Raw genomic sequence first — 24,711 nt, 5'->3', positions numbered from 1 at the left:
AGGCCAATAGAAAAGGTTCTTTGCTGCAGGTGAAAATGTTTCTGATTTCTCCAGAGCCCTCAAAGTGACTTAAAGGTTTCACGTCTGAGACAGTGTGTTAAGATGTAGTGTGATGTTCCAAGTGTAAATGTTCCATTGGAGTCTTTGACAATCATTTGATACTGCTGTTATTGGCTTGTGTCCTTTTTCTCATGTGTCTTACATATGCCACTCTGGTGTTGCATTTTAGATGACCTCTCTAGGTGTAGTTTTGTGCAATGTCTGTGTATTTAACTGAATGATCATTATTGATTTAGAATCCAGCAGTCAAAGTAGTTTGTTGCTTCTGTTATTTAACCTGCTAGAATTTCATTAGCCACGGCATTGCCTTTTCACTTAATGGTATTGGGTCTTCTCAGAGTGTCAAAGGTATGGATGTGAACTTTATTTTCATAAAGGTTTTTTAAAATGCTTTTTAAAATGTCTAGCTGTCAGAAATTGTACATGCAAAGAAGATTTTTAGGACCTGGTCTTTAACAGATTGCCTGTCCTTCACAAATACCAGTTGAGATGAGAGAAGCAGTAACATAGGTTAGTTGGTTAATTTGGTCAAAGTGCTACACTATTTTAGCAGAGTTGGAATTTGAGTGGGATTCTTTAGGGCCTTTTGGTTGCTAATCCCAAGATTTATTTTCCGTGAGAGAAAGATGACTTAAATTACTATCATGCTGAAAGCTGCTTTAGACAGAGTGAATGATGTGGTTTAGTTATTGCAGGATTTCCTTCATGCTACACTGGAAGAGAAAGACCTCTCCTGGCTGCATGGCGGCTGTAGATCATCCTCAGTCACATGGTTATGTTGCTGCTCTTGAATTTTAGATGCAAATTGCTGCACCAAGCGTCTTCTCCTGCAGGGATATCTTTCGATCCTGGTACTCCAACTAAGCCTAGCTACACTCGCAGTGCCAGCCTTCCTGCTGAAAGCCATCTGGTGACGTGTGCAAGTCCTGCTAAGGTTTCCTGCAAGAAACAGTTGGAGTGTCTGGCACAGCTCTATTCATCGTGTATAGCGGGTGAGGACACAAAATGTGAGACTGACCTTTCTTTGAGCTTTGAACTTGCCTGTGTGTTGTGAGAGGGAGATAGATGGGAAGTGGAAGTTGTGGGATAGTTATAGTGTACAAACAAATGACATCTGGAAAAATAAACTAAGCCAACACAGTTGTTAAAATAAATGAATACTTGGTAAAAGTTTAGGGAAGGAGGTGAGCCTGATGCAGTACTCTGAACTGCAGTAGACTGAAGTTGTATGTCCCACCTGAAGCTAGGCTATTCCCCAACACATCTTTCCTATGCTGATCCTACACTGTGATTGTGTTGTGGGGAGAGAGTTCTTTGAAGGCTACCACAGAACAAGAATCTATTTTTTTACCTTTGTGTATTAAAGCGGGACAGTATTGAATAATCCTCTTTTAACATCTCAATTACTCTCTCCCAGAAAACCTGGTACCAAATATTTTTCTGGAACTTTTTTTTGTTCTGCAACTGTTGACATCTAAAGGCACTTCTACTGCAGAAGATGGGGATAGTGACCCTGAAATCAGTGAAAGAAATAGAGGTAAGCAGGAGTAATGAAGGGAAAGAATGTTGCTTCTGTAGAATTAGAAGGTGTTGTACAGTAGCCTAGACAGTTATTCTTAAATTGCATAAAAATGCCTTATTACCACTCTGGGACTCATCTGAGATGCTGACAAAAGTCATGCATGTGTGGGAAGTGCTTCCATGATATAGTGGAGTGGGGTTGTTAGATACTGTTTGAATCTAGTTTTCTGCTATCATGCAAGATTTGCTGTGGCTGCTTCCTAACACTGACTTGTAGAGAGAAGGACAGGTATGCTCGAGTTGCTTCTCCATTGATCCTGCAACTCAAATGGGCTGTTGACCTACTATGTGTTTATTAAGCTTCAGGTTTGGATCTGAGTGCACAGGATCCAGCCGTATTTTGCATTTGGTTTTTGGCAAACTCAGCCTTAAGCTTGATGCAATTAGTACTTTGATACGGACATTACTACCAAAAGAGTGGCTTTAGGATGAGTCCCACCACACCCTCCTCCACCCCACATGCCTCTATTTGATTGACCTTTGTTTTGCTACTCATTGATTCTTAGGGCTGAGATTGGGAACATGAAATCTTCATCTATGGGAACACCATTTTATGATTGTTTGTAGTTGGTTTACTTTCCTTGTCCTGTATTTGCTTGCTGTTGTTCAGAACATTGAGAAAGAGTCTTTTCTTTCCCATATAGCATTAAACAATTCAGTTGCCTTTAGTACAGCAAGGGTAGGGAATGGGAACTTCTGAAAATTGAATAGGGGGTCTGGAAGATTATTTTGGGATATGTCAGTTCCTACTTTCCTTTGAAAGCTAATTGTTGGTCCTTTAGTTTATGCATGGTAAGAGGTACTGTTGTCTCATGTTTCTTTTTGTCCCTTTAGATGTGTCAGGGAGACAGCATTTTGAAAGTGTGCACAACTGTGTTTATTTTGCTGTTCAAGTCTTGGATTATCAATATGAGTGAGTTGAATTCTTTTTTCATCTCCTTGTGTCTGCACTTGTGTGTGGGATTAAGCAAATGTGCTTGGGTTTTAGAACTTTACCAGTTACTGGCACTGAGTTGTTAATTTTTCTTCAAAACATACAACTTGACCTGGATTTGGGTGTCTGTGGGTTTCTTTGCACTGATCTGTCCACTGAACTTTGTTGTAATTGTGCAAGAATGGAAAAGTCATGAGATGAGAATGATAACAAACACAGATACCAGTAGGATTTCCTGCTGGGTACCTGTGGTTCAGAACTCTTTCCTTGGCAGCGTCATAAAATGTAAGCATAAGCATTTCTTTAGAACTGATCGTGTGTTGTTTGTCTGTCTGTCTCTCTGAGTTTTATCCCCATTATCTTGGCAGAATTATTTCCCATTTAGAAAAGGGGATGCTGAAGCTTTTGGCCGAAAGTGAACGGATTGCATTGTTTTCTCCCACCTTGCACAAGAGGCTCAGACAGGCTTATGAAAGCAGCACGGCCAAGGTAAAAACTGGCAGACCCCAAATGACATTTCTTCAAGCCTTTGTGTTGTTGTTCTTTTATTTGCAGTGGCTTTGATGTTAAATCTCATTGCTTCTACTTCATCTTGTTGTGTTGTCTTTAGAAACTGTCTGAAAGTTACTTTTTTTCCTTGTCAGTGGGTGAGTGAGTTGCTGGGTTCAGTGATTGTTAGCTGTGAATCAGTGCTGGCCAGCCCTGTGTTGTGCTCCAGGCCCTGACCTCAGCCAGAGACTTTGATAGGGTCAAGTTTTGCTTTTGAAGTTCTCACCTAACAAACATGGATCCTAGGGGTATGATTAGTTAGGTGCAGTATCTGAAGGCTTCAAAGATGTGGATTCCTTTCATAGACATGGACTCCTCTTAGGCAAACAACATTTCACAGGAGACAATCCAGACAGGGAAAAATGGTTCCTTTGTGTGATCAACTTGGTTGGGGAACCAATTTGGTTGGTAGGAATTGGATGGTGGAAATGTATTCTGTATCTCATTTCATCCATCTGTTAGAAATGGAAATTACTCTTGGCAATGAAAGGAACCTGTGCTGAGACTGGGACATGTCAGTAGCTGAGCTTTGAAGTTGTGAATAAAGGTCTTGTTACTTGAAGAACGGGCCTTTTAATTAGAGAAAGAAGTTACAGAAATTGCCAGCCAGGATCCTGAATTTTCTCAAGCCCTATATTGAAGGTATACCTCAACCGTTTGTTGGTTTTTTCACGCTGTATCAATACTGGTTGCAATGCGTTCAGCAAACTGTTGGTGTTTGCTAGTAATTAGCAATTGGGAAGGAGTGCGTCTGAACAACTTGGCTAGTGAGTTGTTTATACACACTCATGCCTCTCCCCTGCTTTTTTCTGGGACTCAGATTGTTTAGAGATTTTCATTGGCTTAAGGACTGCCTTTATATTTTTAACAGGTGTCTCTCCTGCTGCCATGCTCTGTACAGTCTGTTTCTTTTCAGCCAGAAACTGATAATCGCTCTAACTTTCCCAGTGACAGAGCATTTCACATATTTAAGAAACAAAGGTAAGTTTATTCTACTTTTCCTGGACGCTCACGGGGTATAACCTTTGCACGATTGCAAACAAAGGATATTGAGAATGTCTCATTAATGCTGTAGAAAAAAATCTTGACATTTTTTCTCTAATTAAACAAAAAAAGTCTTTGTCCATATTGACTGCGGGAGCTAAATGGTTAATATCTTTAGAGAAGAACAGTATAATTCTTCAGGAGTTCTTGAGACTTCTGATAATGCCAGTACAGTGTGCCACCCTACTGGATTACTTCTGCATATAAATCTGGTATGCTTTTTTTCTTCCTGCCACCTCCCTCCATGCTTGCAGCAACAGGGTGAGGGCAGAATGATGAGTTGTCTTGGTCCTTCTCTTTTTCTCTAGGTGTTACTTCATGTGGCTTATTCTTTCCTGCCTCTCAGTCTTCACTATGTCTGTCTAGTAATGGGTGTTTTGGTCATTCCATCATAGATTGGGCATAACAAACTTAAGAACTTGCTGTCAGACATGATGAATGGAAACTCACTGAAGTACTGCTAACATTTATGAGTTTTTCAAAGGTATCTGAATGCTTAGAGGCTGGAGTTATTTAATCTGAGGTAGATTCTTCCTGGGGAGCTTTGGAGCAGTTAATATTCGGTTGTTGCTTCAAATTTTGAAGAGTCAATTGCCTTAAATATCTTGATTCACAGGGATATTTTTTATGAACTTCTGCGTGAATGGGAGGATAACCATGAGAAAACTGGTTGGGACTTTGACAGAGTTCTGGGCAACAAGATCAGGTAGGAGTCTTATGCAACTTCAGCTAGCTCTTTAATGTAGCTGAATTACTGGTGAGTCATACTGCACTTGGCATCCTTAGTTCCATGTTCTGCCTGGTCTTCTGCACTAATCTGTAGGGTGATGTGTGCTGCTTGGAAGAGGCTGCCCATGTACACTTTTTTTCTGAATTTAAAAACATCAACTGTTACCTTAAAGAAACAAGCCATAAGTGGCAAGGGCCTAATTTGATCAGTCTTGATGTTGCTCTTTCCCTTTCATAATCACAGAAAGGGCTACTCTCAAAACCAGTGTATTGTTGTCTGAATGTTATTATTGTATACATTTGTGTGTGCATGTCATGTTTCCCATGTCTGACTCCTCCTAAGTGAGGAGAAGTGTGTTATGTGTTTAGAAGCTGTTCACTCTTCTGATTATTTCAGGGGGTCTAGTGCATTGACTCTGAAAACAAGACAACTGTGTCTCTTTCTGTGGAAAGCAGACTATTTTATTCATTTATTGCTTTATCAAAATGCAGTATACATAAAGAAACTATTATAGCATTGAAAGCAGTTGCCTTGTGGGTTTCTGTGTTAGTCTCAACCATCAACCTACTCAAGTAAAATGTATGTAGGTAGCTTTTCACCACAAGAGCTAAACAAGGCTGAGGCTTAAAATGAGAAATTTTGGGGCATCAGAAGTAGCACTGTTGCTGTTTCCTTACTTCCATATGTGTGAACTCTCAGCTTGCTGTTCTGGGCAGGGAAGAGTGGGAGCTGAATCAAGTTTATTCGTTTTTCTAAATAGCAACATTATCGAAGGAAAGAGATTCTTTTTATCTGTAGAGCTGTGGAGAATTTTTGTTTCCATGTCAGCAGCAGGTGGGGCTCAGTGCTTGGGAAACTGGGTTATAAAGATAGTGCTTTTTTTCAATGGCCTTTGGAGATTGCCTTCTTTAAAGTAGGTTTTTATGCTTTTGGTATAGTTTGAGGTTAGAACACTGTTTTTTGTACACAAAGTTCCAGTCAGAATTTTATAATGTTTTCCTTCACAGGGCCATGATGGCTCACCTATCTGCAACCTGCAACCACAGCCATTTTGCCAGACTCTTTCAAAAACAGCTTATCCAGGTAAATGACTTGGGTTGTTTAATGACTGTATGCATCAAAGCTGATTTAACCATTCCTTGGCCTGAGAAAACAAGCTGTGTCTTGTAAGCTTCTTTGAGATTTTCCTATTGAAACTTTTTTTGGGAGAGACAAGTTTTCAGGAGGGGAATTTCTTTTCTTCTTCAGAACTAATCAGTGATAAATTACCATTGAAGTCTCTTTATGTCAGGAATAAGACAGACTGAGAACAACATGAGCCGTAAGCATTCATTCTTCATGGCTATTTAGTTTGACCTTCTAATTTTAGTATTATAGTTTTAGTATTACAGTTTCTGGAAATTTTAGGGATGTATTTTGACATTTGTCAAGTGTAGAGGTTCCCAGATACGTTTGTTAGCAGCAGGAGTGCAAAAAATCTTTGGTTCTTCTGTGTAACACTCAACTGGCTGGTTTTGCTACAGTATTGCGGTTGTAATTTAGAGGGGTGAGTTTGGCCAATTTCAAGCATCAACTGACTTCATTGTAAGTAAAGAAATGAAGGAGAAGATCCACTGTATTCTTTGTAGATGCCTGGCTTATTGGTAGGCTTCTTTTGGGGAGCAAAGCAGTCACAAAATCTCACCTTGAGGCTTGGCCGACACATTGCCAGGAAGTTGCAAGCTGTTGGAATGTTGTAAATTTCTCTAGTGTCAAGTCTGAGTTTGCATCAGTGTTCTGTCTGACTGTATGGGTGTGTTCATGGAAATTGTGGGAATAAAGGTAAGATTAACTTTGTTGCATCAATAGGATTTAATTAGTCCTAGGTACTGTATTTCTCCTTTGTATCTGTGCCCTTCCAATGAAGACTGCAGGATTTCACAAGGGTAGCCAAAGATCTCAACTGATAACTGGGTGTCTTTCAATGGATCCAATGTGTCTGGAAAGTGATTTGCAGAATCTTGTGTGTATTATGATACTCTTGCAGAAATGAACCAAGACTGAGGACTTGTGTCAAGGTGGAGAAGTGTAGTAAGGTGTTCCCACCCCTGGGGAGGTGAGGGAGCTCTGTTTGGAATAAGTGGGCCTTGCTCACTTGATAGACATTCCTAAATGTTGCTTTTTTTTATGATCTCTCTCATTAAAACTATCATGACTTAGATGTAGGGATATAAAGTCAACTTTTCCTGTTGCTCAACATTTGCTAGGTTCTGTCTGGAGTGCTGTGTCCAGTCTTGGGCTCACCAGCACAAGGAAAGAAAGATACAAACTTACTAGAGCAAGTCCAACTCAGGGCCATGTGAATGATTAAGGTGCTGCCCGTTTTTTTATATGAGAAGAAGCTGAGAGCTGTGAGTATTCAGGATGGAGAAGGGAAGCCTCTAGGCTGTCTTAGCACTGTTAGAAATACCTGCTGGGATGGAATGAAGAAGAGGGAGCTGCATTTTTCTCAGTAGTGTTCACTGACAGGTCAGGAGGCTGACCCTGACCAGACAAGAGGGTTGGATTAGATGATCCAAGAGGCCCCTTCTAGACAGTTCTGCAGTTCTCTAACTGTTGGAGTATTGAGTTGTCTCTGTGTGTTTGAGGCAGTGGGGCATTAATTTATAAATTTTATTTAACTCTGGAAGTTAAATAGGAAAACCTGCTCTGGGAATGTGTAGTGTCAGCATCACGGGCCTTGGAGAATGAGCTAAAGATCTTACTGAGTGGTTCGTGAAGATCATGAGAGTGATAGGTATTCTCTCCATACATCCACATGTAGCCTGCTAGATAGATCCTAGTTAGATGTGTAGGATTGGAATTCCGTCTCTCAAGACCTCTAGGTTGTTTATGGCCAAGGTGGGTAGCATGTTTTGGCATGGGGAAGACTTATTCTGTATGTGGGCACCAGGAAAGATCATGCCTGGATTACTCCAAAAACAGTCTTGTGAGGAAGGGATAGTATGTTGGGTGAGAGATGAAGTGAAATGATGCCTTGTTACAAATACTCCACCTTTCTACTCTTTCTGTCTCCTGAAGATGTGTAAAGGCCCTATCGGTGGTGGTGCGAGTGGGGGAGACACTCCGGACCAGGATGTCCTTAATATGCTGGGCTCTGATAATCTGAGCCGTCTGAAGAGGCTGCAGGAAAGATTTGTTGTTCCTCAGAGCATCAGAGGGCCTTGTCCACCCCCTTCATTCCCAGGGTGCCAACAATTCTTCAGGGACTTCATCCTCAGTGCTGGAAGGTGAGTGGCCAGCGCTTGCTGTTTGCTCTGTGAAATGTGTGGGCAGTGGAAGCACCAGTCTATTTCTCTTGCAGCAGGGAGTTATCCAAAAAGGCATAGATTGTATGGTAATGATTTTTCTTCTATAAACTCAGAATATTTTCTTGGAGCAGTCAGTATTTCCTAGTGCCAAGGCATATAGTGCTACCTAGCAAGGACACTGGACTGGATAAATGCTTCTGGCGTGAAAGTGCGTGGAGCCAAGGTGTACAGGATGAAGCCAGGGTAATGGTTTTGTTTAATGAGTTTTTCACAATTCACAGCAGGAGGGAATTGTTATCTATGGGAGATTTTAATCTTGAATTCAGTTATTTTATAGATTCCTCCTTTGGCAGATTAATTTTATTATCCTTATGCTGAGACTTGTTACATAGCATCTCTGAAAAAGTACAAAAGAAGCGTGGAAATGAGGGTGGTCAGCCAGTCCTAAGTCTTCTCTGGATTTCTTGTCTGTCAGTCTGTTACGTTGTATGTCTGCTGATGCTTGTTACCACTCATGAGACAAGCTTAAAATTTTGCAGTGTGTTAGTTGAGGTCTTACTGCTGTTTTCAGCCCAGTCTGACTCATCATCATCTTTTGCTGAAGTTACCAGTTCAACCAGCACCTGATGGATAGTCTGTGCCTGAAGATACTTGAACTGAATGGCCTTACTCTGGTGGAGCACGAGCACAGTGATGGCGAAGCAGATATGGAGGAACAGGTAGGCTTGCTTTGTGCAAACACATCTGTCAGGAATTTTTGAGCTGTTCCAGTAGTCAATAAATTACTGGCTTCATTGTGAGTTGCTTGGAGCTTCCACTACTGTATTTACAGGACAAGAGCTTCTTCATTTGGCTTTGTCATAACTCTGCAATTTGCTTATTTGTCTGAGCCCCTTGCCACCTATTTGCATGCTTCAGGGTGCTTCATTGAACTGTCATGAGTGCACAATAGTTGTGAAAGTGAAAACCTCCTCTTTAGGTTGTTATAACCTGTGTTTGGTCAATGAAATAACCAAGTCCACTTGTGGCACCCCATTGAAATAAGTTCCTTGTTACTTTTTCATACGGAAAGATTTTAATTACATTGAATTTATAGTCATTGCTGTTCAGAGGTGTACAGGTGTTTCTTCACTCAACTTTATGTATCAGAGGTGTCACAGTTTATTGTCTGTTAGCAAAGGAGCAGACAAAGATTCATGAAGACTTGCGGAGTGGTAGTACTGTAAAGGTGGAAGTATGAGATCAGTTCTGCCTCTCATTCACTCCAAAGTTCTTAACGCGAAGATATGATTGAGCAGCTGCTTGTTTTAGAAAGCTTTTGAATAATTCCTGCTTATGAAGAAGTGAAGCAATGAAGACAGAAGAAATTTATAATACTTGATAAATATGTATTTTGGAAACTTACCTTTATTAAAAGCAGTGATGAAGCTATGTGGCCCTTTTACATGGAGGGAGTAGAAGCTTAGTGTAGGTATTTGCTTTGCCAGTGTGTAGGGTAGCATTCCCTTAGCTTGCTTTTCTTCATTTTAGGATGAGAAGAAGCGTTTCACCGTGGCCCTGCTGAGTCTCCGACTCCTCGCCAAGTTCCTGGGGTTTGTTGTTTTCCTGCCCTATCGCACTGCGGAGCAACCAACCAGAGACTTGCAAGACTCCGCCCTGGCGCTAAGAAACCAGGTAAGAAACCGAGCATTGCCTTTTGCTTGACAGGCTCTTCTTCTAGCCCAGGGAGGATTGGGGATAGTCATGCACTTTCAAAGTGAGCCAGTGGTTCCTGGGATGATGTTGTACGGGTCTGTGTCCCTGCTGCACGTTCCGGGGGTGGGAACAAAGGAAAAAAGAGTTTGTGTAACCTCGAAAAGAGGGAGCAATACATCAACAGTAAGGTACTCAGTCTTCTGTTATTTCTGCTAATCTGGGTCTGTCATACCAAAAGTTTCACCTAGCTAAGACAACTTGTATTCATAGTGTAAAATCTAGCTACCAGGACTGGTTGTGTTAGTTTTGCACCCATCTCCCAGCAGTGTGTCACTGAATGGAAGCATTAGACCTTGACTCCCCTTTGTACATAGTCAGGAATTTAGCCTTGCTTTTGAAAGTCCCAGCGGGACATTTGGTTGCAGTCATAGTTTGATTTTTACCTCTGGTCATGTGCAAAGAAGTGTTTTCATTAGCCAGAAGTCACCAGTATGAAAGACGAAATCCTGGAAAGAAAAGTCAAGATATAGATAAAAGTTCTTCTGTAAGTATCAAAAAATAACTTCAAGCTACTAGTTTTACTTCTCCTGTCCTTTAAGACCCTGCCTGTACTGGATATATTAAAGCTTCTGAGACAATCTATTCGGGATCAACGTTCTATCCTCACTATTCCTTGGATTGTGGAGTACCTTTCCCTTGTGGATCATATTGCTCCTTTCCTTGATTATTACAGGAAAGTGTTTGGTCTCTTGCTGCAGGTGTACAGGTAAGAGCCTGGGAAACTATATCTGTGAAGAATTTTTCAATGATTTTTTTTTTTTTTTTTTTGTAGTGCAAGTCATGCATACTTTTTACCTTCCATAAAGTTGCAAAGAGAACACAGCCTAAACTTGGGGATTAATACTTGATTGAAACATGTGTTTTTTATTAAGTAAATAAAATCTTTAAATCCCACTTGATCACTCTACATCGGCAGCTGTGATTGACCTTCAAGCTGCAGCTTGAATTTTGACCTTAAACCTACGAGGTTTCCAATGCCTAAATAATTTTCTAGTTTTCTTTCCTATATACATGAGGAAAATTTGAAGCACATTCTAGAGAATGGTTTGTCTAGTGTAAACTTAAGATGTTTTGCAGGTATATATGAAAAAGTAGAGCGTACCTTCTCTTTGAGCAGACATGCAAGGAATGTGTTCATGGTGAAAGATAGTGTAATTGTTAAGTGAAGGGTTTGGGAATGTTTTCCTTAATTAAAATTGAGCTGCTGGAAACTGACACTCTCTCTTGCTGCTTCTGCTGCATGACAGGTTAATGGTCCTTTCTGAAGACAAGGAGATGAGTTTCCTGAACAAGCTGCTGATCCTTGCACTTCTGGGTTGGCTTTTTCAGGTAGAGTCTCCTGTGTGCATGTAACTCTTCTCTGAAGAAAAGACAGGGCACAGAACTCAATACAAAATAGTATTGAAATGAATTAAAACAATTCAATACAGTAGTTTGTTGTTTTATCATAGGTTTTTTACACTGGTGTGGGGTTTAAAGAATAGCTGTATTTTATTGGACAATTATGTTCCTTTAGTGGAATTGTGTGAAGCAACAAATTTTTTTTTCCGATAGGAATTGTAATTGCATCTGAAACACATTCTGTACTTACTAATCTGCAACCTTGTAAGAAAATTGACAGCTGATTCCTGTTAGAACTGGAGGCTCTTGTCAGAAAGATGGTGTGCTAGCTGTCAGCCTTGCATTACAGAGGAATTTTATTAGCTAGAGGGATGGTGTGTGATGGACTTTTAGGATTCTTTTGTGCCTCCAGTTGGAAGCAAGGTCATTACTTGGCAGGAACCTGTTGGAAATGTGGAAGATGCTGTATGGGGAGGATAAGGAATGTGGCTTTTTGTTACTGTGATCAAAATGAGTCTTTAATTTTATGGAAAGCTCTCCTCAGGGCGAGAGGATCCTTAGTGCTGGGGGTTCTCTTTTGTGGGTGGCAGGGTCTTTATCAGAAGTGGTGGAAGTTACCAGCTTACTGCCTTTTGGGTTGCAGCTGTTGGATTTTCTGTTTCAGGTTCCATCAGTCCCTGAAGAGTTGTTTTTTACTGTTGATGACAGACAGGAGAGATTTATGCTGGATACTGTGACATCTGCTCAGGCTTTGGTGAGTTAGTGCAGCAGCATGTCCTCTGAATCTGTGGGTGAAGATGGACTTTCCACTTCCTCGGGAGTTGTAAGATTTTATCAGGAACTTGGCTTCAGGGCAGCAGCACTGAGCATGTAGACACCAGTGGATGTGATGCCCAGTTTGTCCAAGTGCCTCAATTGCATTTGTGTTATGGGTTGTGAACTCTGTGTTACAGCTCTGGGTTTTCTGTCAGGCAGGAACCATCTCACCTGCTGCAATAATTTGCAGAACAGGTGCCAAGTAATGCTGGAGGATCAGATGCTGTTTTCCTGCAAGGTGAGCTGATAGAACTGTAGCTCTTCCCAGAAATAAGCAAAAGTAATGACGAACAGAAATAGAAAGATGGGACTGTAAGAGCAAGGTTGCTATTTTTGAGGTCATCTGTTTTCCAGTGTCATGATAAAGGGTGGCTGAACTGAAAATGGTATGAGCAAGCAGCAAAGGAGGTGAGGGTATGGCATGTGGGATGTTTCAGATAATTCCTAGAAATATTCCATGGAAAAGGGGTATGGGTGCTAAGATACATTGCTTTGGTGGATGGGATGTGAAATTGCTGTTCATCCCACGGCCCTGCCTGTGCTGATACTGAGGTGACATTTCTCCATGGCGTGGTGTTCCAGTGAGTCTGGATGAAGGCACTCGTGGAGTTGTAATGCATAGCAGTGTGCCTCATTTCTTTTCCTCCATGGAAAGGTTTCTCCCTTTATGAGTAAAAGCTATGGCAACAGTCCTGGTTCCCTTCTTTAACCAAGCCTTCAGCTGGGCATTGATAGTGCTTAGGGGCAAAGGCTGAGCTACACTAATAAAATGAAGAGCAGCTCATTCTCTGTTACAGGGCTGGACTCAATACTTGGGCTGCAAAGTCTGTAATTTTACTGTGTATTTGGAATCCAGTTATTGTTTTCATGCAAAGGTAGCCCTGAAACCTGCCTGTGAATGCATGTATGGGATTTCTGATTTGAAGACTGTTTCTTTTGTGCTGTATCCTTTCAGCATTTCCTTCATTTTCTCACCAGGACTTTGTACCCTTGGTGGATCAGCAGTTACTTTATACCTGCTGTCCCTATCTTAGTGAGTATTTTACTTACTTTTGCTATATACATAAAATATATTAGTATGTATTTGCTTTTATTTAGTCAGTTGTTTATATTTGTTTTTTGGTACTGTGAGTCCTTGGATCACCTTTCTTACTCTTCCTCACAGCTTAAGGTCTCAGGACAAGGCCTGGAAAAAAAGCTGTATTGCAGGAGCTCCTGTAGCTATGGATAGTATCTGGTTAAGCTGGGGGAGGGAGGTTATAGAGTCAGGATAGTTGATTCACGGAGCTTGAATCCAGAGGGACAGGGGAAGCCACCCCTCACAAGCTGTAAGGAAGCATTATAACAACACAACTTTTCCATGCTAGGTGTAGGAAGAGGTGTTTGTACCGTGAGGAATGTCTTGATCCTTGAGCATATTTCTGCTGCCGGGCAGAGGGGAAGAATCCTTTTGTGCCCTGGTGTTTTGTCAGGTTGTTGTTTGAGATAGCTTTTTCATGGGATCTGTCTACCAATGGTCAAATTCCTCTCTGTAGACAATAGAGCCCCAGATGGGATGAAAATAACTGCTCTTCCATCCTTCTGAACAAATCCCATGTGCTAGGGGGCTTTTCAGAAGCTTCCTCTTTTCACAAGCCTGCTCTGCCCTGCCAGTTATATATATATATAGGATGTCCCCCCTGCTTTACTGAAGCTTCTGCTTTTGTAGAAGCTGAGAGAATCTGCTCTGGGAACAGGACTGGTAAAAGACTGAAAGTCTCTTTCTTGAGTTTTGATATTAATTTTTTTTCTTCTTGCTTATGAGCTTAATGATTGCTTTTCCTGTACAGGTGAGCTGCGTAAACTACTTGCCTCTTTTGTGGCTGGTAGTGGAGGAAAAAATGGTGGTTTTATAAGGAAAATCACTCCCACAGCTGCAGAGTCCTTAGCACCCAAGGCTTCTGTCACACAGCGGAAACTACAGGTAATGAAATTAGGGAGTCTCAAGGGGAAAAGGGGCAGGAGAAATTTACTTGTGAGAGTGTAGGATTACACAGTGCTCTCTTAATGCCCGGGAAAGAATGGACCTGGACAGCAGGGAAACATTGTGTTTGATGTTTATCTTTACTCCCTCTTTTTCTGTTACAGTCATGTGGCTGGGATGGGGTGTGGGTGCTGGAATCCATGTAAGCTCAGTAAACATTCTTGCTGTTGGAAAAACTAGTCTTAATTAATTGTTTCCCTCTTCTTTAACATTAAATGTTGATATGTTTTTCATACTTTGTTTTGGTTAGATTGTAGCCATGCTTTCCACTGAAAGGAGGACATGCATAGGAGCCTACAGGATTACCAGCCTGTAATTAAAAGGACAAGTTCTTCCCAAAATGAGCCGTATATGGTGACTCACTACTAGCAGACACTGTCAGAAGTCTCCCATTCCCTTTATAGGTCTTTTGTAGCTTCAGAAACCCTGATAATGAGCTTTGGGTTAAATGGGTAGAAGGGATTAGGGGGTAAAACTGGGATGATGAATACTACAGTACCAGAAAATTCTAGTGGAGGCAAATTGTCTTTTGGTACATCTCCAGATGGTAATTCTGTGCATTCCTGAGTTGGTGAGAGAAGGTTCTGGGTGGGGTGCTCTGATCAACTGTAGTGCTTTCTCTTGAACAGGTAGATTTGGAACAGGCCTTCTTCCACAACCAGCCTCCTTCCCTACGGAGAACAGTGGAATTTGTGGCAGAGAGGGTGGGATCCAACTGTGTCAAGCACATCAAGTAAGTGCTGGTTGCCTTTTCTGTGACTTAAGAAGTAACTTTACATTATAATTAAGCAAAGAGTTGATCCTTTAAACTTGCATGTATGAGGGAAAGAAGCTTCACTGGATGTGCTGTGTACCAGAACACCAAGACTGTGACCAGCAACATCTGCCATTCATGAAGGGATGTAGAGAGGAGGGGGATACAACTTTTGGGACACTTTTTGTATGAATCTAGTGCAGCGTTGAGGCTTTCTAATCTGTTCAGAACATTCTTGCTAATGATAGGAAAATCTCCTATCAGAAATGACCTCTGGAGGTCACTTGATTCAAAGTCCTGCTCAAAGCAGGCCCAGCTTTCAGGTTAGATCATGTTTGCTGGCACCTTTTCCAGCTGGAAAAGTTAGCATCTCTTAAGGATGAGGATTCAGCCAACCTCTTTCTACCGTGTCTGAATGCTTAATTTTCCCAGGCTTTGTGAAAAATGTTTCCTTATAACCTGTCAGAATATCCACTGTTCCAGCTTGTGCATATTCCTGTCAATCTTTAGCAGTGCTCTTCCTGGAAGTCTTGTTCTGTCTTCTCTGTAACTTTTCCTTCTCCCTTCAACTTTTTCTTGGCTCCAGGTTAGGTGAAACTGACTCCCTTTTGTTAGGTGTGTGCTCCAGCATTGTAGCAATTTTAATAATTTTTTTTCTTTTCTCCTGCAGTTACTCAAATTGTCAATGGCTCTCTTGTCCTGAGATCCCAAAGCTAAACACACTACTCCAGATGCAGCCTCAGAATGATGAGGGAAGCAGTAACTTCCCTTGACTTGCTGGCTGCACTGTTGCTATTTTCAGTCCATTATAAGGTTGGCTTTCTTTGCACACTCCTAACTCACCTTATGTTCTGGGAACCCCAGGTCCTTTCTGCAGAGCTGCTCTGTAGCCAGTAGACCCCAGCCTGTACAGGTGCACAGTCAGCCCATTTCTTCCTCTTTTCACAGTCCTCCTGTGTGGCAGCCCTGCCCTTCAGCTCATGAGCTTGCTCAGAGTTTGCACTGTTCTGTTGTCCAGCTTACTGAAGCCATTAAATGTTATCAGCCCCTAAGGAGTGGCGGCTGTAGTGGGCTGCTTCTGGCATCTTTGAACATCTGAGCACTACCAATTGAGCGTACCAGGGTATTGCTGCCAGGAAGGAGACCTGTAGCTAAGTAAGTTTTTAGTAAAACCTAAAGGCTTTTGACTCTTGAGTCTGAGTGCTACTTTGGTGTCTTCACTGCTATTTTCTTCCATACATACAGAACAAGGAGATGATACAGTACTAAATGCAGCATTATTGATTTGTTTTTAGCAGAGTGACTTACTGCATTTGAGTTGGGTCTCCCCCTAAACTGGGGACAAGGGCTGGGTACAGTGTGTGCACTGTTTCTTGTATTGATTTCAGTCTGCCTGATTGTTCTTGGTTTTGTTGCAGGGCAACACTGGTAGCAGAGCTAGTTCAAAGGGCTGAAGTCATGTTGCAAGATAAAGTGAAAGAAGAGGATGTTAATCATGACAAACTGCTTGAAGAGGTGTGCACTCATCTGTATGAGGAAGGGGCCCAGGCACTCATCAAAGGCAGAGAGTAAGGAGGAAAAGTTATTTAAACTTGTGCCTTCCCATCTCTTCCTACTGCAGAATCTATAAGCCTAATTTAGCTTGGCCTGTTGTGCTCAGGTTCTGGTAATTATAAACCATGCCCTCTGCTCTTCTTATGGTGAGTGTCTGCTGTGCATTCCGCCAGTTAATACTGTGTTTGTAAGAAAGAATAAAGGTGCATCCAGCTCCAAACAGACGTCCACTGCAGCTGTTGTATTTCCCCTCTTTGGGAAGTTGATATTGCAGCTTAGTTGCTTGTAATTACCCTTTCCTTGTCTTGTTCTTTTAGTCTGATTTATTGCATTGCTGCATAATGAACCTCTTAGTGTTGTCCAAGAACTTAGACTAATCCTGTGGCACACTTTCTTTCTTTTCTTGCAGATTTTGCAAAAAAAAAGGTCCTGAGGCAGTGAGGGTGTTGTTGCCAGAAGAGACATCTGCAGCAGTATGTATTTTCCCTAAAACTTATTAAAAGCCTTGACTTGAAGTCTGGATCATTACTGTTTTTCCATTGCTGCTTCCCTTATCCCGTAGTAGCTCAGGTCAAACAAATCTATTGATGCCCCTGTGGAAGGACTGAGAGATAGCTAAGGAGAGTCACTTCTACTGGGCTGCCTTGCATGTTCTGGGTAAAGTGATATTCCAGCTCGTAGCTTACTGATGAGGCTAGAATGTTACATAAATTGCATTTATCTTGCAATGATAATGCATTTGTTTTAGCATCAACTTCCACAAGAGTTGATGAAGTTTGGAAAATCAAAACGGGTCTGTTGTATTGCTCAAACCAGCAGTTTCCATAGAGGTGGTGGTGCTCAGTTTAATTGTTGTATGCCAAAGTAATGCTTTTTTCCTCTAGACTTCCTTCTGAATTTTCACTGACTGCAGTGCTGTGGCTGATAGAAATCTATCATTTGTTCTCCTCCCTGTAAAGGTTTTAAGTAGTGCAGAAAGCATTGCGGTGGAACTGGCTACTGAGAGAGCCTGTGGCTGGCTCTCTGCCAACATTGCAGGTGAGTCTTTTTACCTTGAACTGGGGCTTCTAACCTGTGCATTGTACTCTTTTCTGAGATCAAGGGACAGACAGTGTTATGAAGTACTTGGTCCTGTTCGTTTTTCTTTTAGTGCAAAGTATGCAGTTGCTCCGTCCCCCCTTGTTTAGGAATAACAGGAATGATTTCTAGCTTTGAGAACCTTCTTTGGGGATCTTTTGGGCTTGGCCCATGGTAGTGATTTTTGGTTATGGAGTCTTGTAGGATGGTGAGAGTAAATGCTTCTGGAAATGTCACCTGAAGTTGTCTTAGCACTTCCCGTGTATACAGACAACTGCTCTCTCAAGCCATCTTATTGTTCACATGTACAGAGTGCTTCTGAAATATCCTGTAAAACAAACACTTCTTGGACTGGGTGTATTTTCTGCAGGCTGAAGGCAGATGTAGTCCTTTTATTCTGTAATACTGCTCTGGCAACTCTTCAGAGTCTCTGAAAACCCATTTTTTCAGGAGGCTGTGCCAAAAGCCTGCGGAGAAATGTCCAAGTACCATTTGCAGCCACAGGAGTTTAGTGTTTTGGATGCTGATCAAAATGTATTTTGGTAGAAGACATATGGCTTTTATGGGCACAGTGGTTGAATTGGTATGATCACACTGAATCAGCTTTCTAGTTCGGCATTGCCTTCTGGCTCAGCTACCGTGTTTGTTAAACCCATGGAAATATTTTTATGGTAAGTGAGATGAGTTGCCAGTGGTAACTGGCAGTGATGGGTGGCTGCCTTCTACAGCTGTGGGTTAGCACACCCTTTCCACGTGAGCCTCTGCACATTAAATACAGTGGGAGGTCAGGGGGAAGTGGTTGAAAATGTAAACTGTCTTTTTGCCTTATTCGCTGTGGCCCTTGGAATGAGAGGCTAAGAGTGTTTGAAAATGATTCTCTGCTTCAGTGGAGACAAAAACTGAAGCGGACAGGATTTCTCTGTTCTCTGCAGCACTCATCAAAAGAGAAGTGAAGGCAACCTTCAACAGAATGCTGAAAGTCCCAGGATTTCCCTTGCCTGGCGAGGATGCTCTTGAGTTGAGAAGAGACTGTCCTCCAGGCTGTCAGCACTGTGCCCCATTTCCCTCCCAGATCATCAATGAGATTAAGGTACACAGTTTTCACTTCCTGGCTTGCCTTTCTGTTTTTCACATTGGTATTTTTGTGGTTTGTTTTTATTGTTGTTTTGTGGGATTTTGTTTGGGGTTTTTTTTAAGAGAATGTTCTCATTCTGAGGAGGTGGCTGTGGGGAGTGCTTAGGAAGCACGATGGAAAGTTCTCAGGTTTTTCTCAATACCTGCTATCTCAAATAAAGGATTTCTGGTAGCATGGCAGCGTGGCCTTTTTGATACGAGTAGGAGAGAAACCACAGTGTAGACACCATGGTATTGTGTACAATTTTGCAATCATTTAACCTATGTACCCCATAAGGAAAAGAATTCTGAACACCTCACTTTTTTACCATTATTACCAGTATTCTGCCTATGTTTTTTGCAGCTGGTTGTCTGCTTGACGACAAATAATGCTGGTTTTCACTGTCACTGCTTTCCTAGCCGTTGTGTTAAAATGAGTTCACATCCTTTACTGCTGTCTTGCTTGTGCCAAAATAAAAAAAGGAGGGTAAATTGTGTCGGGAAACCTCTGTGTTTGCACTGAAGCTTCCCTGACGATATAAGAGGGCTCTGGATTTCTGTAGCACTTCTACCCTGAACTTGCTTGCTGTGCTGTCAAATTTACCTAGAGCTTTCAGTGCTAGTACTTTTAAGGATGATGAATTTGTTGCCATCATTGAATTTTACTGCATAACGTTAGTGAGAGCTGTGCTAGAAAAATGGGATCTTAATAAGGTTGTGAAAAATCAGCTTTAATCTGTCTTGTGAAATGTATATGGTAACTTTGGTTCTGGTTTTAGTCAGGACCCAAGAACTATTTTTGAACTGCTCTGTCACAGGTCCAAGGATCTGTTTGTGGAAGAGTGGGATACTGATGTGTGTGTTACTGTTGTCTTTCTCATCAAGGATGTGCTCTGTGTTGCTGTGGGCCCGCGGGAGGAGGGTGAAGTGGTTGACTTCATGTGGCTGGAGTGCTTGCTGGGAAGGTTGAGTCAGACACTTCGATGCAGAAAGGTAAAAGATGTAAAAAAGCAACAAAAACCCTCTTTGAATCACTTTGGGCTGTCTTGGTGCCTGCAAAGTTTTTAGTTTGCCTTGCCTCACAGCTGAGTTCAGTTGAGGGGTTTTTATTTGAGCTCAAATGTGGCAATGTTGCAATGCATTTTTTAATATTGTGTAGATCTGCTTGTTACTTCAGTTTGCTTTTGTGAATTCCCTTTTCATATATGACTTTTTTGGTTTTCAGTCTTTAGTGGTGTCCTCATTACAGCTCTGTGCTTCTTGCTGTAAATTGCCTGCTCCTCTCAGATATTTTTTATCCCTTGTGAAGCCCTGTTTTATCAAGTCTGCTGTATGGAGAAAAAAAAGTAACTTTTTTTGTCTTTTCCAGTTCATGTGTCCCACATCAGAACAGCAGCTGGCCAAGTGCACGGTTGAGTTGGCATCTTTGCTGGGTAAGTGAGTTATGATTTAAGACTGAAATCTGTACAGTTCTCTTACGTCCTTGAGGTCAGAGATTTAAGTGTTTAGAGCTCATGGATATTTAATTCTCTTTGGTGTCGCTGATTCTGCAGATTTCTTTCTGTCAGTTTGGGTGGTTGCTCTTATTCCCTCTTACATTCTGTATAACAGAATTGTCCAGTGACTAACCATCCCTGTGATCTGATCTGTTTCACATCTCTGCTGTTTTTTATTTATTGACACCTTCAGTTAAATATGGGATATGTGTTCTAGTATTTCTGCCTCTGAAAAATTGTGATTGAGCTTGGGCTTTTTTTTTTCCTAAAAGTAAAGACCTTTTCCATTAAATTACGTTTTTTTATGGCTTTCTTATGGAAAGAATGAAAGTAACTTGTTTCATAATACTTGTGTATTATGACTCCTGTGAACATTTTCAGTTTGTTTTCTTTTCCTTGCTCTGATAAGTAAATACAGTTTTTCTCTGACCAGGAGCTTATGATCTCAATGCAACTGTTTTCTTCATGGGCAGCCTTCTAATTTGGTTGGTTTAGAACCAGCTTTAGAAGTTTCATACATAATTTTTTTTTTCAGAAGGCAGTTCACATCTGAATATTGTGAAATTTATTCTGGGGGCAGCAGTGTCAACCTGTCCTGTTTCATTAGACTGTACCAAGGAAGAACTGGCATCTTACTTCTGTTTGTGTTCATCTGCAGTTAAGCAGTGTTCACTTCACTTTACTTTCCCTTGTGTAAAGTCATGTAACTAACTCTGCCTATAGTCTAAACTATGGACAACTGTTCAGTCTGTCTATAGGCTTAAATGTTAAACTGTGTTACTCTTCTCTCCTTTGCAGTAACACCTAGGTTCTCTTTGGCTAAATATTAGGCTGACTTTCAAGACTTGGGGCTATACTCCAACCAGTTGGGGTGTTCTTTATCTGAGGAGTAGAAATCTCTTCCTATGTCATACTGTCTGTATAGCTTCAAAGCTCATAATTTTGCATATTTCTGAACTCCAGTCCTCTTAGGTTCACTGGTTTGTACTCCCTAAGTGTGCTGCTGAACCAAGACGATGACTCTATAAGGAAATAATGCAGCTATAGGAGTTCATTTTCCATCCTTTTCTTAGTTTCAGATCGTGTTCCTCTGAGTCTTGGGGTCAAATCCCCAGAGAGGAGCCATGAGAGGCTGCGTGTAAAGAACAATCCCACCTGTGGCCTTCTAAAACTGCTGTTCTCCATCTGGAAGGAGGACTTTGGGACGTGTGTGCCTGTGCAGCTGATCCTCAGCAAGAAGAACGTGGGTTATCTTGCGGAAGCTAAGCAGCGAGAGGTAAAGCTCATTCCCATGTGTGGAGCAGGCTGGCACTCGTGTAGGAATTCTGCCAGCCCGCGGTGCTCGCTGATGGCTGCTGAGGCCAGCAGGGTGTGGCTGCTGCTGGCTGGCCTTGTTTCTGTGGCGCAGTGAAAGACAGGGATGTGTGCAGCTCCTCAGGGGTTGGTACCTCCCTGGGGGGCTCTCAGGAAGGCACAGTTTTGGTCAGGAGCCGATGGCAAAGTGGCCCATTTGGCCTGGGATATCACAAAGACTGGACACACATGACTATCATTGGTTGTGTTCTCGCGTCTTTTATCAGCTTGCATTTCTGCATGCATGTTGATGTTACAAGCACCCCAACGAAAGCTGGAAATCACTCTATTTAGTTGTAGGCTAAACCCAACTTATTTCAGAAATCAAAGAAATAATTTTTCATGCTGTTCTTGAACAGGCAGGAATTAAATTCTTGGTATGTTTCAAAATTCTCAGTTCATAAACTGTACGGTAGGATACAATTAATGTATGAGCTAAAAGGAATTCTGTTCACTCATTTTGGATGTTGCTTTTGTCCTCATTGTCACATGCAGACAGATAATGTGCTTGCTCCTTTTCTCCATGTTCTGATCCAAAATGAAAAGTGTGAATTATATATGGATAAGGAAACAAGCACACAATTGATTTCTTTTTGAGTTGTTGATGTTTTCTTCTCTTGTGCAGTGGGATTTGTTCCTCTTCTTGCTTCATGGTCTTATAGAGCATGAACTAATGAGAACTAGCGAAATCCAGAGTTGCCTGCATAGCCTTGAAGAGCTCCCTTGGCCCTCAGTAAGTAATTAGATATGCATGAACAATAAGTGAAATAAAAATTAAATCTATAGAAACAATCCTTGTATTGCTGTTTTGTATAGATAAGGCCCATAACCTTCCCATCTGTTGTTCCTGCTTAATGCAGGGACTGTTTTCCAACAAGCTTGTTTCTGTTGCTAGTGTTTGGCTGAAAGCTGTACTTGTGTGAATCCAACATTGCCCATGCAGTGGAAACATTTCCAAGAAAATTGTTAACCAGTTTAGAGCCCAGCTGGCTCAGTTACCAAGTCTCAGGTCTAGCCTGAGTGTGCTTCCAGCTAAGAATGATGTGTTGGGAAGGATCTTAACTGACCAGCCTTGAACTTAAATCCCTGTGCCTCCTACCACCAGAGTGTGAGAGCTGTTGGAATGTTCTAGAGGAGTCTCACTATTCTGGCCACAATCAAAATGCAGGAATCCACCCAAATGCCTTGCTTAAAATGGACAGTATTCCAAGGCTGGTGAGCACTTGCATGTTGGAGCTGTTTTAACCATTTAAATTGTGGCAGCCATCTTGTCTGAAAAGGGTGTGGGGATCAGAGGGGAGACTGAGCATGTCTGCAGGTATTCATCATTGCAGTCAATTCTGTAGTTCATCTAGGTTTTTGCACTGGAAAACCATCAACTTGTTTAACCTTGTTAAGTTCTTTAAGGAAAATTTAAGTCATTCTCTTTTGTTTACATTACTAAGGGTTCTCTGGTTTGTATCTGTTTTTTACAGGATTTTGTAAAAGACCTGAAAAGGCTGTCCCGAGTATTTGTATCAGAACATCAGATAGAGGAGTCCAGGATTAACCCTTGTGAGCTGACCAGACAATCTCTAGCTACTGTGACCACACAAAGTTAGCAGAGGTGGACTCCGTGGACAAAAATTACTGATGAAGATGCAAATGGAATTTTCAGTGTTTCTGAAAGGATTGGGAGCTCTTTGCTGGGAGCATACTGAAGATAAGAGATCACTCTGTGCAAAGCCTGCACTGGGCTTTCTGTCATGGACATTTTGCTGTGGTGACTCTGCTGAAGGATTAACATCAGCAAATGGATCTCCAAGTCAAAAGTCTTTTAAGCACCTTGATCGTATCTCAGAGCAGCTGTTCTTTGGACTCAGAGACACTTTTTGTATTTGTGTGGCAACAGCTGTGACCAAACCCAGGAATCCACTCAAGTTACTTTGTTGATCAGAGAGGTGGTTTCTTGGTGACTGTATCTTAATGTGACTTCTCATGTTGTCTTTTAACAAAGCTTCAACAGTCAGGGGAAGGAAGAGGTGAACCTATATGACACAGAGATGTGCCTATATTTATTTTTCATTGTAAGCTCGGTGTTGAAGGTTTGATTTTAATTTTTTAAGACTAATTTTGAAAGGTAAACCATATTAAATAAATCCACTAGACCATTGATGGCATTATTCCTAAAGGAAGTACATGCTTAAGTGTTTTTCCATCTCTTGTTGGAAACAGAACTTGTAATTTCCCAGGGCTTTTGATAGAAATAAGGGATAAAATATCTGTTTATATTTTTTACTGAAGACAGTATTTTTAAGACGCTTTTATAGTTGTGAACATAAATGACATCTGGCTGCTATTCACTGGTTTTTAATAATTTTTCTTGCCTTGAGTTTGGGTTTTATCAGTCAGGAATTGCTGCAGCAAGAGAACTACAGCCTGGAAGAGCAGACCAAGTAGAGAAAAAGCACTATGATGTTTCCTGGAGAGTGGGTTTTGAAAGGGCCGTGTTTCTTGAAGGACAGTGGGCATTTTCTGTCCTTACAGACAGATTGTCACCAAGAGTGTGACCTCCTGTTCACTTTCTTCTCCCCAAGTATTTCCATGAACTGCAGTTTGGGGCAGGGACTACTGGTGAGTAGCAGAGTATGTTTAGGTGCTCATCAGCTGTCTCATGGGATTCCTTCCCCCTGCCCCAAAGCAGTGAGGACATTTTTTCCTTTTGTCTAGGAGTGTCCTAGTAGTGTAGGTTTTCCCAGAAGGCAAGTTCTGTGTTATTTAACAGCAGCCTCTGGACAAGGTGAAGCCCGGGGCTGTTTAGCTTGCTAATGAGCTAACTTCTTCCTTGTATAAGGTAAGAAAAGATAATATCTTGGAGTCAGTGATTCGAGAAAAACTACAGACAGGACTCATTAGGTAGAACTGTGGCTTCTGTTAAAATATGTGATACAGAAAGAGAAATCACAGAGGCACATTAGTGTCTGAATTATATTGTGATTTTTCTTATTTACTAAGGACTGTGTTGGAAGATTTGGCAGGTTCCACGTTCATTCCTCTTTTTAGAGGCTTTCTGTTGTGAATGAAAGAGTCTCCAAAAGTAGGCATGCTGCAATGCAAATACAAATGGAACAATTCAATACAAATTGAAGAGCAAGTACATTCTATCATGCCATACCTGCTCCCTGCGGCTGAGTATTACATGATGGTTTGCTGCAGATCTCATTTGAAATTGTTGTCATAATAAACATTATGAAATATCTTG

The 24,711-nt window shown here is 41.5% G+C and overlaps 1 protein-coding gene across 1 annotated transcript in view; it reads left to right on the top strand.

Moving 5' to 3' along the window:
* Positions 1–24,711, top strand: part of CDAN1 (codanin 1) — a 31,784-nt gene extending 7,073 nt beyond the window's left edge. The window contains exons 4-28 of the mRNA XM_066188125.1: positions 859–1,052; positions 1,478–1,597; positions 2,476–2,554; positions 2,944–3,064; positions 3,996–4,105; positions 4,785–4,874; positions 5,906–5,981; positions 7,959–8,167; positions 8,793–8,907; positions 9,719–9,862; positions 10,483–10,649; positions 11,191–11,272; positions 11,949–12,038; positions 13,079–13,133; positions 13,930–14,063; positions 14,753–14,856; positions 16,296–16,445; positions 16,841–16,904; positions 17,391–17,469; positions 18,441–18,598; positions 19,507–19,614; positions 19,991–20,054; positions 21,191–21,393; positions 22,096–22,203; positions 22,946–24,711. Coding sequence (XP_066044222.1) covers positions 859–1,052; positions 1,478–1,597; positions 2,476–2,554; positions 2,944–3,064; positions 3,996–4,105; positions 4,785–4,874; positions 5,906–5,981; positions 7,959–8,167; positions 8,793–8,907; positions 9,719–9,862; positions 10,483–10,649; positions 11,191–11,272; positions 11,949–12,038; positions 13,079–13,133; positions 13,930–14,063; positions 14,753–14,856; positions 16,296–16,445; positions 16,841–16,904; positions 17,391–17,469; positions 18,441–18,598; positions 19,507–19,614; positions 19,991–20,054; positions 21,191–21,393; positions 22,096–22,203; positions 22,946–23,071 — 2,950 coding nt within the window. The 3' untranslated portion in view covers positions 23,072–24,711. The remainder of the gene's footprint in view (positions 1–858; positions 1,053–1,477; positions 1,598–2,475; positions 2,555–2,943; positions 3,065–3,995; positions 4,106–4,784; positions 4,875–5,905; positions 5,982–7,958; positions 8,168–8,792; positions 8,908–9,718; positions 9,863–10,482; positions 10,650–11,190; positions 11,273–11,948; positions 12,039–13,078; positions 13,134–13,929; positions 14,064–14,752; positions 14,857–16,295; positions 16,446–16,840; positions 16,905–17,390; positions 17,470–18,440; positions 18,599–19,506; positions 19,615–19,990; positions 20,055–21,190; positions 21,394–22,095; positions 22,204–22,945) is intronic.

Source organism: Chamaea fasciata, unplaced genomic scaffold, assembly GCF_029207755.1.
Source record: "Chamaea fasciata isolate MVZ Bird 193981 ecotype frontalis unplaced genomic scaffold, bChaFas1.0.hap1 SCAF_7, whole genome shotgun sequence".
In the NCBI taxonomy this organism is placed as follows: Eukaryota; Metazoa; Chordata; class Aves; order Passeriformes; family Sylviidae; genus Chamaea; species Chamaea fasciata.
The sequence above is the reverse complement of the archived record's forward strand: the minus strand, read 5'-3'. Positions and strand labels throughout refer to the sequence as shown.